This window comes from Tupaia chinensis, unplaced genomic scaffold (assembly GCF_000334495.1).
Source record: "Tupaia chinensis unplaced genomic scaffold, TupChi_1.0 Scaffold000159_1, whole genome shotgun sequence".
NCBI classification, from domain to species: domain Eukaryota; kingdom Metazoa; phylum Chordata; class Mammalia; order Scandentia; family Tupaiidae; genus Tupaia; species Tupaia belangeri.
In genome coordinates, this window is record NW_006159630.1 from 2,508,390 (window position 1) to 2,523,258 (window position 14,869).

The window sequence follows — 14,869 nt, forward strand, 5'->3', positions numbered from 1 at the left end:
CCTGCTGCTGAGAAGGTGGGGTACACGCACCTGAGTCCTCACTTCGGTTCTTTAGGGCCACCCAACTTCCGAGGTCGTGCAAGACTCTCTGTGCGGAGGTATGTGAGGTGAATCAGGCAGGAGACAATAGCAGCTGGGACTCTTTCCTCCCTGAGATAACTCACACATTAAAGCCCCCTTCACAGCACAGTGCTGCGGCCCTCACGCCGTCCTCGAAGTCGTGCGGCCGTCATGACCACCCAGTTCCAGAGCACCTTCATCACAAGCCAAGGAGAGCCAGTACTCACTAGAGTTACGCCCCGCCCGCCCTGCCCCAGCGCTGGCAGCCGCGGCATCTCTGTCTCTGGGATTTGCCCCTTGTGGACAGCCTATCCATGGAATCCCAGTGTGTGGCCCTCTGCGGTGGCGTCTCTGAGCCGTCCGTATGGGTGCTTCATCCTAGGGCCCTTGCATTTCCGGGTTATCAATCTGCAGAAGAGGCAGCTAGGATTCTACAGATACTGTGCGCACTCTATAGCTCTGTTTGGGGGAGGGCTGCCATTTTAACAGCTTTGTTTCTTCTAGTCCCCGAACATGGGGCATTTTCCCACTCATTTAGGTTGTTACTTTGTTTCAACGTTCCCTAGTCTTTAGCCACATGCCCTGTACTTCTTGTGCCTGTTACAAATGGAACTGTTTTCTTGACCTCATTTTTTCAGATTGTTCATTGCTCGTACATAAAAAGCGATTAATTGTTGCATATTGATCTGACATCTTGCAGCTTTGCTTAATTTGTTTATCAATTAGTTCCAGTAGATTTTTTCGTGTGAGGAGGCCTAGATGTCCAAGGATTGTCTATACACAAGGTCGTCTCCCACAAATACCGCTCCGCTTCTTCCTCTGCAGCCCTCATCATCTTGGCTACGTGCCCTGGGAGCACCTCCAGTACAATTTTGCACACAAGTGGTGAGGACGGACATTCTTGTCCCATTTCTGTTCTTGCCGGGGAAGGTTTTCCGTCTTTCACCACCGAATTTGTAGGTTTGTTTTTTCGGTATGGGGTTTCTCATAGATGTCTTTGATCCGATTTCGGAACTTCCTTTCTAGCTTTAGTTTGGCGAGTGTTTTCAACATGAAAGGGCGCTGGGTTTGTAGAGTTCTCTTTGCATCTATCGAAATGACTGTGTTTCTGTCTTCTGTTAGTCTGGGGGGTCATGCTGAGTGATCTCCACATACCAAACTAATGCTGGTGCGCTCCTGGCGTAAATCCCTCTTGGTCAGGATGTGCGATTCTTCTGACATGTTGTTGGATTCAGTTTGCTAGTATTTTCTTGAGGGTTTTTTGTCTGCATTCATAAGGGATTTCATAAGGGTCTAAGGTTTTATTTTCTTATATCTTTGTCTGGTTTGGGAGTCAACAATGACTGTGACACAAACTCACACAAAACACACAAAAATGAATGATCGATTGCTAAGAATTTTTCACGAAATGAAGGAAAACCACACAGAGCCGTTACGCGTCTCAGGCCCCCTGCTTAGCACCCTGGAGGAAGTGGTCTTTACCTCGGGCCTCAGAGGTGGAGAGGAACCAGAGCAGAGAGCGGCAGAGCGAACGGGGCAGGCAGAGGGCCGGTAAGCGAAGCCTGGCAGACGGCAGGAAAGCACGTGGGCAGGTTCGCCCACAGCATGGGGAGGCACGATCGAATGAATCCCCCAAACTCAAGTCTACCTGGACCCTCAGAAGGTGACCTTATCTGGAAATCGTTTCAGATGCCATTTATTAAAATGACGTCATTCCGTGTTAGGATGGGCCCTGCCCCAGTGCCTGGTGTCCTTGTAAGAAAAGAAGGCAGACACAGACATACACAGTGGGAGTAAGGCCGTGTGCGCGGCCTAAGGCAGGGGACACCGAGGATGCCAGTAAGGGCCAGAGGGGGAGAAGGGGAGGAGGGGACGAGGGTCCTCCCCGAGACTTCAGGGGCGCCGTCACTGCACATTTGCGGTCTCCAGGACTGTGAGAGAATGCCGCCCTAGAGTTCTAATCCCGTGCCGTGTGGGAAATGTTGACAGTGGCCCTAGAAAACTAGGGCAGGGGAGGTGCCAGGACCAGCTTGTGTAGCGTATTGGCTGCCAGGCCACGGGCAGGGCCTTCGCTGGTAGGGACACCTGACCGCTGACCGCCTCTGAGCATGGCGCGGGGCGAAGGGCAAAGGAGCCGTATGTTCAGGGCACGATTCAGGAGATGCTGCTTTTAAAGAAGGAGTTGTTTTCTTCTTCAAGCAGTTGCTGCCCTTGTCTCTGAAAGTCGCGCGCCCAGCGGCGTCTGGAGCTTGCACTCGGACCGCCCCACCGGCTGCCCGTCCTCGCTGCGACATTTGCCACGCGTGAGATCTGGGGTGTGCTGGCTTCGGTCTCCTCAGCTGTGGGATGGGGTTACTGCTGTCGCACTCACAGGGTTAATACAAGAGCGTCCCTAAACATTAGCAGAGGGGTCAGCACCGGTGTGATTCAGGCGCTGGGCTCCAACACGGCCCTGGCAGCTTGCTTTCTCGCTTTCCCTCTGTGTCTCTCGCGAGCGCATGTGCCCTATAGCAAATTAAAATCTCATCGTCGTTGCCATTTTCTACAGAGAGAAGTGGGTGCCTGTGGGTTTAACTCACATCCTTCTGACCACAGAGGACAGGAGTGCCTCTTCATGTAGCTTTCTGTGTCTGGCTTCTCTCGGTTAACGGAACACACTGGAGATCCGTGCATGTACTCCTTTTTATTGCTGAGTAATATTCCACCATGTGGATGTATTGTTGCTTGTTTCTCCATTCACCATTTGTATTTTTTCTCACTTTTTAAAAATAATTATCTATTAAATTCAATTAATTATTATTTCACCAGAGAGAGAGAGGGGAGAGAGAGTGAGAAAGTAAGCCACCCGGTCTGGGACTTGAACCATGGTCAGTCAAGTGGGTCTGTGTCTCTCGCGAGCGCATGTGCCCTATAGCAAATTAAAATCTCATCGTCGTTGCCATTTTCTACAGAGAGAAGTGGGTGCCTGTGGGTTTAACTCACATCCTTCTGACCACAGAGGACAGGAGTGCCTCTTCATGTAGCTTTCTGTGTCTGGCTTCTCTCGGTTAACGGAACACACTGGAGATCCGTGCATGTACTCCTTTTTATTGCTGAGTAATATTCCACCATGTGGATGTATTGTTGCTTGTTTCTCCATTCACCATTTGTATTTTTTCTCACTTTTTAAAAATAATTATCTATTAAATTCAATTAATTATTATTTCACCAGAGAGAGAGAGGGGAGAGAGAGTGAGAAAGTAAGCCACCCGGTCTGGGACTTGAACCATGGTCAGTCAAGTGGGAGTCAAGCACCTTAATCACTATGCCTCCTACTGGTCCTCCTGCTGGTCCTCTCCCTTCTTTTTTCCTTTTTTTTTTTTTAAAGATTTTGTCAGAGGGCTCATGTGCTCACCAGAGAGAGACAAAGAGAGGGAAAATGAGAAATCACCCTTCAGGGGGTTGGCCACACCACAATCCTTTCTCCTCTCCTTCTCCCGGGATTTTGGGCACACACGCACACGCACCTGGTGTTTTTCTGCTATAGGGTGCATATGCTCACTGTAGAAATAAAGAGACACAGAAAGCAAGAAGTCACCTCCCAGGGGGATAGCCCATGCTGCAGTCCCGTCTCCTCCATTCTCCTTTTGGGATTTTGGGTACACACACACACAAACCAGCGTGAGTTTTATGCCGCTGGGTCTGGGACTCGAACCATGGTCGACTACGTGGGAGTCCAGTGACGTAATCATTACACCATCTGCTGGCCTCCCCGGCCTGATTTTCAAGCCGTGTAGTCTGAGATTCGAACTGTAATTGGCCATGTGGGGGTCCCCCGCCTTAACTGCTATGCCACCTGCTGGCCCTTTTCTTCTCACTTTTGCAATTGTAAGTAACACTGCTACAAACGTTCACACAGAGGATTTTATGTGAAGGTTTGTCATGCTCCTGAGTAAATACCGAGGAGTGGGGCGGCTGAGTCTGAGGAGACGCGAAGGCCTGCCTTTGTAGGACACTGCCGTCTGCTCTTTCAGAGCAACTGTGTATTTGCATCCCTCCAGCCAGCGCACCGCTAGGCCTGCCGTGTGCAGAGTTCCGGTTGCTCCCCGTCCCGGCCAGCGCCGTGTGGCGGTGTGTGTGCTCGCCATCCTGCTTGCTGTGTAGCGTCACTTTGTCTCTGGGTCACACTGTGGTTTCAGTCTGCATTTCTCTAAGGACGAATGATACTGAGCAGCTTTTCACATGCTTGTTTACCATCCGAATACCCTCGTTGGCGTCTTTTCAAATCTTTGGCCTATTTTAAAAATTGTGTTGTTTGTTTTCTTACTGATTTTTAAGGGTCTTTATCTATTATGAAAACCAATCCTTTATCAGGTATGCGTTTTTGCAAATATCTTTTCCCAGTCTATGGCTTCTGTTTTTATTTTCTTGAGTGTTTCTCAAAGAGCAGTTTTTTCATTTTAATGCAATCTCATTTATCTCTCCCACCTCCTACGTGTGCTCCGTTGCGTTGCCAGACATCATTACACCTATCCTGCAGGCCTTCCGTGGACCTCAGTTTCTGGAATACTTTTTCCCAGGCCGTGGCATGCATCTTTGTTCCCTTTAATGGGGTATTTTGAAGCAACATGTTTTTAATTTTCCAGTTTATAAATATTTTGTTTAGGGTTGTGCTTTTTGTGTTCTATCTAAGAAACCTGGACCTATTCCGAGGTCACAAAGGTTTTCTCTTATGGATTATTCTACGAACGTTTAGTTTGACATCTCACGTCTAGGTCTGTGACACGTGTTAAATGACACGAGGAAAGGCTGATGGTCATTCTCATACGGACAGCCGCCATTTATTGACAAGTGACCCTTCCTTTCTTTCTCTCTCTCTTTCTTTTTTTTTTTTTTTTGAGAGGTTTTTGCTATAGGGCGCATGCGCTCGCCAGACAGACAGAGAGAGACAGAGAGACAGAAAGCGAGAAATCACCCCCCAGGGGGGATGGTCACGCCGCAATCCCTTCTCCTCCATTCTCCCCTCGGGATCTTGGGCACGCACGCACACGTGCCCGGCGTGAGTTTAAGCCACCGGGTCCGGGACTCGAATGGTGGTCTACTACCTGGGAGCCCAGCGACATAGCCACTACGCTAACTGCTGGTCCCAAGTTGCCCTTTCTCCACTGAATTGCCTCTGTACCTTTTTCAGTGATTAGTCGGTCACATTTTCTACTTCCGGACTCTCTTCTGCTCTGTTGATGACTCACCTGTCTCACCATCCATGATGCTGTCTTCTCACCGACATCCAACTATTTTGATTATTGTGGCTTTGCAAGTCTCAAAATTAAGTAAGTTCTCCAGCTTCGTTTAAGTCACTGGAGTTGGGGTTTGAACCACAGTTGGCCATGTGGGATCCAGCTGCCTTAACTACAAGGCTACAGGGCTGGCCCTAGAATACAATTTTTTCCTGTGTTAACTCCATTTTACCCTACACTTTAGTTCAATGTGCAGTGTGGCCATCCCCCCAGGGGGTGATTTCTGTCTCTGTCTCTCTCTGGCTTTCTGGCGAGTGCACATGCCCTATAGCAAAAACCTCTCAAAAAAAAAAAAATTTGTAATTACTTCATTTCTCTGGACCCGAAATTTCTAGTAGTTGTTTATATTTATTCTCTAGTGAATTTTCCCCCATTTTGCCAGTTTTCTATTGGATATTCATTTTTTTCTTTTTGATTACACAGTATTAAAAAGCTTTGTCCATAAAAATTACTATACTTTTGGGCCAACTGGTGGTGTGGTGATTAAGCAACTGGGAGCCATACGACCGAGTCTGTGGTTTGAGTTCCAGACCTGAACCTGGCTTCAGAAATACACCGGGTACATGCACGTGTGAGCCCAGATCACGGAAGGGGAAATGGAGCACACGGGATCATGGTGTGGTCATCGCCCAGAAGGGGTGCTTTCCCACCCCCCCTCTCTGTCTCCGATTAGTGCATGTACCCTCTCGCAAATAAATAGAATCTATTAATTTGGGGGAAACCAGCAGATGGTATAGCAGTTACATCGCTGGACTCCCATGTAGTCAACCGCAGTTCAAGTCCCGGTGACCCTGCAACTTAAAACCCACACCAGGTGCATATGTGTGTGTGCCCAAGATGCCGAGAGGAGGATGGAGGAAAGAGACTGTGGTGTGGCCATCCTCCCAGGGGGTGATCTCTCACTCTCTATCGCTCTGGCAAGTGCATGCACCCTGTAGCAAAAATCCCTCAAAAAAATCTATTAATAAAAGATTTTTACAATTTCTTACATATTAATGATACCAGTTCTTATCGTGTGTGTGTGTGTGTGTGTGTGTGAGATGTGCCCCGTTTGGCTTCTTGATTCCTTTCGTTGGTTCTGGTTGATTTAGCTTTAAATTTGCTATGGCGCACTTGTGCTTCCCGGAGCCAGGGATGGGAGGAAGCACCCCCCCCCCGGGGGGGGATGGCCACACTGCAGTCCCTTCTCCATTCTCTTCTCAGGCTTTTGGGCATGCACGCATGTGCCCAGTGTATGTTTCAAACTGCCAGGTGTGGGACTTGAACTGCGCGGTGAGCCACGTGGGGTCCAGCCACATTAACCACCACACCACTGACTGCCCCTAGCTGAGTTTTTTAAAATAGACTTCATTTTTCAGAGCAGTTTTCGGTTCACAACACAAGTGAGCAGAAGGTACAGTATCTTCCAGGTAACCCTGCCTACACACCCTGTCCCCGCAGCCAGCCTTCTGTGGCACGTTTGTTACAGTGGGCAAACCCACATTGCCTTGTCATTATCAGCCACAGCCCATAGCTGGCGTTGGGGTCGAACATTCCCTGGTGTCATACAGCCCTTGCTCCCCGTAACCCCCGGCAACACTGACTTCTTCATGGTCCCCAGTTCTGCCTTTTCCAGAACGTCACGTAGGTGGATGGTGCCGTCCGCAGCGCCAAGACTGGCTTCTCTCTCACAGTGGTGTGCATTTAAGGTTCTACCATGTCTTCCCGTGGTGCGCTGAGGAATGTTCCATTGTCTGGGCATAGCAGGCTTTACGGAGGGTTAGTTCTCGTTCAAGTACCCAAGGATATGTTGATTGCTTCCAAGTTTTGGCATTGCCCTGAGGCCTGCTGCCCACCTCGCCCCCATCACACCGAACCCACCCAGCTCCATGCTCCAAACCCACCCACCATAGGGGGCAGCCAGGGTTGCAGGATCCAGAGAGAAGAGACTGGGTGGAGTCAGGGGAGGAGGCCCCACCCCTGCTGCAGCCAGAGGCCCTCTGAAAGAGGAGGAGCGGCTTTCACCAGGAGAGGGGCTCCCCCAGCAGCCCCTGCAGGCAGGGTCACTTCAACCCTCTCAGGGCTCCTTAGGCACAAATTACCGATAGCTGGGGTTCTAGCCACTTTCCTTTTCTTTATAAAACTTTTATTTGTTACTATTATTTTATCTGCTATATGGTACATGTGCTCATCAGAGAGAGTGGGAAAGTAAGAAAGCAAGCCAGGTCCAGGACTCGGAAGGTGGCGGCCACGTGGGCGTCAGCACCCTAACCTCCACGCCATCCGCTCATCTTCCATCCACTTTTCATTCAGCTGACTCAAAAGGCTTAAGATGAAGAAAAGCAAGAGTAAATTTAGAGATGCGGCTATTTTAAGTAAGGCTAAAGTCTGGACCCAGCGTTTCTTTGACCTTGAGAACCACAACTCAACGCGGCTTGGGGGCTTCTCCCCTGCCCCTGCTTTCTCTGGAGAGACACCGCTGCAAGTACCAGGTATCTTTCGCTGAGGAACAAACAGCCTGCAAACTTAGCGGCTTAAAATGAACCCCTTTTCTTGGCTTGCAGGTCTCCAGTTTGGTCAGGTGCCTGCACACAGCGGATGGAGCGTCTGAAATGGCCTCTGTTCTCGTGTGGGGCTGGGCTGCTGACTGGCAGCTGAGCATCTCTGTCCTCAGGCCTCTCAACCCCTGCCAAGCTGTAGCAAGACACAGAGTGCGGGAGCTGCTGGCCTTCTCCAGGCCGCGGCCTTGGCCACGTTCTGCTGGTCATGCAAGCTCAGCTCAGGGTCTGTCTTCAAGGACAGACAGATGCCCCTCTTGATGGGATGACCTGCGGCGAGTCGGAGGCCGTTTCTAGCCTGTATGTGTCTGTATCTGACCCTGCCTGGGCCTGCTGCGGGGTTGCTGGCTTCTTGCCCGGGGGCGCTTTCTCTCTGTCGCAAGCCCTGCTCGCTCTCCTGTCTCCAGCAAGTGCAATGCACCCTATAGCAAATTAAAGAACGACAACAAACAGACAAAAATAATTTGAGGGCTAGCCTTCTAACCTGGTTGTTAAAGGAGCCAGATCCCACATGGCCAACTGCGGATCGAGTCCCTGAAACACGCACGCCGCGTGCACACCGTGCACAGCCCTGTCCCCACGGAATGCAGAAGGAATCGCAGCGTGGCCGTGCCCCTCGGAGGTGCTTTTGCCTCCTCTCTAGCTCTCTGGTGAACGCGTGCACCTCTGGCAATTTAAACAATTGTTTTAACTATGTTTTCCAATGTTTCTGTGGTTCTATTTCCTTTTGAATTTTTCTGTGACTTCAAAATTCCGAGACATTCTGTTTTCATCCCAGGTATGGGTATTAACTGTCTCTGCCAGAGCCAGTGCCAGGGGGCGGGGGTGGGGGCTGGGGCTGTGCGGCAGGACCCCCCACTCCCATCCCCCACAGGAGCTACAGGTGGGGTCTGCAGGGACAGGCCCCAAGCCAGAGGAGCCAAGGCTTCACCAACTCAGCCTCAGTTTAAACTTGTGGAAGGAACCCCAGCTGTGGTCCCAAGCACAGTGTTTTGAATTAATGAATCAATTAATTAATGCAGATACTTTGCCCCTGAGGAGTCGTGAGAGGGTTTAAGTGACTACTGCCCGCAGGCAAGTTGCTGGGGGGAGCCCTGGGGGCCCCTCTCTGGTTTGTTTGCAGGATCAGGAGGATCGTGCTGGTGTGTTCTGTGTGGTCGTGTGTCCCTGCGGTCAGCAGAGGCCGAGGGGCCCTGGGGGCCTGGGAATAGGTGGCCGCCCTTTCAGGCCTCTGGGTTAGGAGGGGCCTGGGCCGGGCTGGAAGCCCGCTGAGCACAGCTGTCTGGCCTCTTTGTTCATAAGCAGATTACCAAGGGCTGGTAAAGTGGCCGGTGGGGGGCCAGCTTGTTTGGGGAACAATGACTTCATAGTGCAGCCTGGCCAGGGTCCACTTGGGAAGATGTGGCGATCCCTCCGCCTTCTGGGGGCTTTGCTTGCTCTGTGGCCTGTGGCCAGGGGGTTCGTGTTATCTGCCTACCTGCCGGATCCTGCCTGGCTTTACGCTGTTTCCTTGGAGCTCCCGATGCCCCGGGAGGGCAGGACCAGGCTCTGCCACCTCTTGAGACAGGTAGGGAGAAAGGCCAGCGTTGTTCGCGAGCAGCAAAGGGTTCTGGGAAGGCGAGCCTGTCTCCCCGGGGAAGCTCCGAGCCAGCAGCGATCCTATGTGCACCATCCAAAGCGTATTTAGAGGCCCAGTGCCTGCTTGACCAAGAGGTGCCTCTGACGCGTGCGTGGGCTGGGCTCCCTCAGGAAAGCGGACGAGAGCGCCGCAGCGTGGCTCTGCGGGGCGCTGCCGTGACGTTTTGGCGTTAAATCGGAGCGGGTTTGACCTGTGGTGTGGCTGAATCCATGTAACACATACTGTGATCAGTGTAGTGAGTCCGCGTGTTCACATGACCCAGGTCTGAGCAGGTCTGCGTGCTGACATGGCCGGGACTGAGCAGGTCCGCGTGTTCACATGACCCTGGTCTGAATGGCGCCGCGTGTTCACATGACCCAGGTCTGAGCAGGTCTGCGTGCTGACATGGCCGGGACTGAGCAGGTCCGCGTGTTCACATGACCCTGGTCTGAATGGCGCCGCGTGTTCACATGACCCAGGTCTGAGCAGGTCTGCGTGCTGACATGGCCGGGACTGAGCAGGTCCGCGTGTTCACATGACCCTGGTCTGAATGGCGCCGCGTGTTCACATGACCCAGGTCTGAGCAGGTCTGCGTGCTGACATGGCCGGGACTGAGCAGGTCCGCGTGTTCACATGACCCTGGTCTGAATGGCGCCGCGTGTTCACATGACCCAGGTCTGAGCAGGTCTGCGTGCTGACATGGCCGGGACTGAGCAGGTCCGCGTGTTCACATGACCCTGGTCTGAATGGCGCCGCGTGTTCACATGACCCAGGTCTGAGCGGGTCCGTGTGTTGACATGGCCAGGGCTGCGTGTTGACATGACCCAGGGCTGAGCAGGTCCTCGCGTTCACATAACCCAGGTCTGAGCGGGTCCGCGTGCTGACATGGCCGGGGCTGAGCGGGTCCACGCGTTCACATGGCCCTGGTCTGAGCGGCTCCGTGTGTTCACATGACACAGGTCTGAGTGGGTCCGCGTGTTAACATGGCCTTGGTCTGAGCGGGTCCGCGCGCTGACATGGCCCGGGCTGAGCGGGTCCGCGCGCTGACATGGCTGGCTGGGGCTGAGTGGGTCCGCGCGCTGACATGGCTGGGGCTGAGTGGGTCCACACACTGACATGCCAGGTCTGGGCCGGCCTGTGCTGCCAAGCGGTAGACTTGCTGACAAGCTGCTGGAGCCAGCGTGAGCCGAGAGCTTGGGGGTCCGCTCAGGCCTGCCGCTTGCTAGCCGTGCGACTGTGGGGGTCACTTCGCCTCGCCGGGCCTCAGTCTCCTCGGCGGGGTAATACTCCACTCGTTACACAGGACAGTGGAGGCGCTTACGCAGTAGAAGTGCATGGGAAGCTGCTAACCCAGGCCCAGGCACACCCAGGGTGTAAACGCCCGCGTGTCCTCCCCGAGCCATGGCGAACCAGCTTGAACCCAGTGGCAGCCCTTCCTGTCTGCGATGAGCCCCGCACGGCCGCTGTCAAGCCCAGGACGAAGCCCGCCACAGTTGTCTGCTCCACTCGAAGCCTCCTTACCTGTCTCCCTTTACAATGAGGGAGCAAGGCTCAGAGAGGCAGGGTCACTTGCCCAGAGTCACATCGCCAAGATTCGGGCCACGGTGACCTCGCCTGCCTCCCCTCTCTGCCGTGGACGGGAGCTGGGTCGTGGCCACGCTTCGCTGTCCGTGACCGGCAGTGGGTCCCTCGCTGCCTCCTAGGTGCTAGTCATGTCTGTGAGTGCATGTGCTGCCCCGGTTTCCCCACCCTTCCCTGTCCTCCCTGTGGCCGCACGGGCGGAGACCGCTGTGGCCGACATGTGACTGGTCCTACAGCTCCCCCTCCGGCTCGGACGCCAACCTGCGGTTCCCGGACAGCAGCAGCCCCATGCCCGCACCGCGCTGGGATGAGCCACAGCGCGCCTGCGCCCTGGAGCAGATCTGCGGTGTGTTCCGCGTGGACCTGGGCCATATGCGCTCCCTGCGCCTTTTCTTCAGGTAGGAGCCACTCCCAGCCTGAAGTCGGCCGTGTGTGCAGTGCAGGGCCTGGCTGGCTCAGCCGAGGCTGGATTTCCAAATCTTGGCTTCCCTCCACTGCGGATCTCACCTGTAGTGGTGGCCTGAGGCCGGGTGGGCCGCCCAACACGATGGCTGGAGCAGCTGTCATTCATTTCTCCGCCCTCGGGGCGGTCGGAGCCAGCTGTTGCTCGAACTCTGGCTTAGAAGGAGCCTGGCTGCGCAGAGAGCAGAGCTGCGGTGTGGTCTGCATCCTGGTCTCAATCCCGAGGTGCCCCACGGCCCTGCTGCTGGTGTCCAGAACTGGCCGTGGCCTTCTGTGTAGAGGCCCCTTGCTTCCAGGTGGGTGGGTGCTTCCTGGTTCCCAGCCTGTAGCTCCTCCTTACACTCAGATGGCCCCGGTGCAAGAGGGCACCTGGGCTCAGGAACAGGTGTCACATAGGTGGGTCCCCAGACCCAGGGCCACATCCCACCTTCACCTGAGGGCAACCAAGCTAGGACGATGGTATTGCAGGTGCTGGGTGCACCTCCCGGAGGCCTCTCCCGGGGCGTCCCCTAGGCCTGCTGGGGCACATCTGCTTCGAGGAGGTTCTCTGCCTCGCTAGGATGCAAAGCCAGACTCCGGCTAGCACCAGCGGCACCCAGCACCTGCTCTCCTGGACAGCGGGTTCTCGGTGGGTGGGCGGCCTCTCTGGCAGCCTCTCGAGAGCCCTGCAGGACTCCCCAGGGGAGAGCTATGTTGCCTTTTTCAGCCAAAGAGGCCACAGGCTTCACGTGGGCATAATTCTGCCCACCCCCACCCCAGCGGCAGCCAAACTGCTCAGGACCACCTGCTTGCTGCCTCTGAGGTCTGAGCTGTGGCCTCTGGTCACACTTGCACACGCGTCCGTGCTGACATGCCCGTGACTTTCTCTTCTGCGGTCCGATGGTCTTCAGTGACGAGGCCTGCACCAGCGGCCAGCTGGTGGTCGCCAGCCGGGAGAGCCAGTACAAGGTCTTCCACTTCCACCACGGTGGCCTGGACAAGCTGGTGGACGTGTTTCAGCAGTGGAAGTACTGTGCCGGGACACCCCTCAAAGACCAGGTAGCCCCGCGCCGTCCAGCCGAGACCCCAGGCCGCCCCAGGGGCCCGGTCCTTCCCAGCACACTTTACTCCCAGCTGCGTGTGTGGCGTCTGTGTCCGCGGCGTGGCCCGGCACCTCTCGCTGTCGGTGGGAGCCGCGGGTGGTGGTGCAGCCACTCCGGTTTGAAACCTGTGCCGGGCTCCCTGTGAAGTCAGCGCTCCACACTTGAAAAACCCTGTTTTGACAGGGCTTCCTGCCATATTTTGCTCAATCTACATACAAATGTGATACGAAGTCTGTAATTACCTGTGTAAGATACTGTGTGTGCTTATTAGGAAGGGGCTGACTTTAGGAGTCCTTCCTCCCACAGAGCCCCCGCTGGCGTCCCTTATTACAGTAGCACGGCTTTTTTCTCCCCTCCGTTGAGCACCTTTGATTTCTGAATTAGATGTCAGCTGCAGTTTTGCCCTGGACCCGTGACTGCTTGCGGAGACAATCTGACAGGCTGGCTCCCCGCGCGCAGAACAGCGCTCCCTTTGTGCGTGGCCAATCACATGTAATTTATTGCAGTCCGTCCCGGCACAGGGCAGTTAGGCCGAATGAGGCATTAATTCCGTTTCTGCGGCTGGGGTCGGGGAGAGAGCGGGGGTGCGGTCAGAGTGGGCGGAAGCCGTTCCAAGATGAAGGTATTTTCATTTTAATTGCGTCTAATTACACTGGCCATTTAGGGGTTTGTATGCAGGGGAGGCTCTCCTTTCAGGAGGGCGGCTTTCAGTCCTGAGAGCAGAACAGCATGGCGGCCTCAGGGCGGGTGTGTCTGCCCCTTCCCACCTTCCCTCCTGTCGCAGGTGGCCCCTGAGAGGACCTGCATGCAGTTCTCCATCCGCCGTCCCAAATTGCCGTCCTCCGAGACCCACCCCGAGGAGCGCCTGTACCGGCGGCTGGACGCGTCGGCCTGGCTCGGCCACCTGAACGAGCTGGGCCAGGTCGGGGAGGAGCACAAGCTGCGGAAGGCACGGCACCCACCGCCCCCGGGGCCGCCCCCTCAGGAGGGTCCCCTTTCCTGGCCGAGGTTCTGTGTGAACACGGATAAAGCAGTCAGCCCCTGCCCTGAGAGAGCCATCTGAGTGGGTTTGGGGGATACCCGTAGGCCTGCACAGAAGCCTTCACACTGAAATGCAGCGGTTCCCAAACCAGGGATTAGGCCATGACGTGAGAACGACACGTTAATCGCAGCGCCGCCCCGGGGGGGCATTGACATTGAAATGAGCCCGGTTTGGTCGTGCATGGGAATGGAGGACCTCCGCTTTCCCCTGTAAACATGTGCAAATTGCGGAGGTCTGAGTCCTGGCACCAAAGCCACCAGAACACGCATCTCTGGGGTGTTCTTAGGGGTCCTTTGAGCTGCCCTGCCTTCTCCCTCCCCAACTTCCACCGCTCCCCCCAGGCCATTTTCTTTGGCGGCATTGATGTGTCGATCCGGGGGGAGGTCTGGCCCTTCCTGCTGCGCTACTACAGCCATGAGTCCACGTCGGAGCAGCGGGAGGCGCTGCGGGTTCAGAAGCGGAAGGAGTACGCGGCCATCCAGCAGAGAAGGTACGCGGCCTGGACCGCAGGGCATTGCAGAGGCCGTCGGAGGCACCGTTCAGCACCGACGGCGCCAGTCGAGTCGTGACCTGTAGCTTCTTTTGAAAATGGGTCTCCTGGGAATGTAGGTGATAGGGCGGGACGAGTGTGGTTTTGTGCTAGGCGCTTGGGCCGGGGACGGCGGGGCTGGCCGGAGACGCGGGGCTGGCTGGCTCACACATGGGGGTTGTAGCGCCCTCCTTCAGCAGACACGGCCAGCCTGTGACATCCCTAAACGCTGGCTGGGAGCAGGGCCTGCAGACCAAGGAGTTGGAGTGAGGGCTGCAGAGACGGGGCACAGCCCCAGTGCCCACTGGGCAGGATGTGGGGGCCCCTGAGGCTGAGGCTACACTTCCTACCCCGCTGGCGGGGAGCAACCCAGGTGCCATCCAGTGCCGGGCCAGGGAGGCCCCTCCGGTAGTGTGGGCCGCCTGCCCTATGCGCTGATGGTGACCGGCGCTCTGCCCACGCAGGCTCTCCATGACCCCCGAGGAGCACCAAGCCTTCTGGCGCAACGTGCAGTTCACCGTGGACAAAGACGTGGTCCGGACAGATCGGAACAACCAGTTCTTCCGCGGGGAGGGCAACCCAAACGTGGAGAGCATGAGGTAACCCAGGAGCTTCCGCTCCTTCCTCGGCTGCAGTCTGTGAGCCTGGCTGGCCCTTGGGGGCTCGCTGGCCCTGTGGGAGG

The 14,869-nt window shown here is 55.3% G+C and overlaps 1 protein-coding gene across 7 annotated transcripts in view; it reads left to right on the top strand.

The window, feature by feature from the left end:
• TBC1D16 (TBC1 domain family member 16) overlaps positions 1-14,869 on the top strand; it is a 69,167-nt gene that overhangs the window by 34,503 nt on the left and 19,795 nt on the right. For 6 of the 7 annotated variants that reach the window (XM_006145681.3, XM_006145678.3, XM_006145677.1 and 3 more), the window contains 6 exons: positions 11,309-11,470; positions 12,425-12,572; positions 13,001-13,090; positions 13,401-13,565; positions 14,000-14,148; positions 14,652-14,786. In XM_006145681.3, the coding sequence (XP_006145743.1) occupies positions 11,309-11,470; positions 12,425-12,572; positions 13,001-13,090; positions 13,401-13,565; positions 14,000-14,148; positions 14,652-14,786 (849 nt within the window). The remainder of the gene's footprint in view (positions 1-11,308; positions 11,471-12,424; positions 12,573-13,000; positions 13,091-13,400; positions 13,566-13,999; positions 14,149-14,651; positions 14,787-14,869) is intronic. The other variant, XM_006145680.1, reaches the window with a different exon arrangement.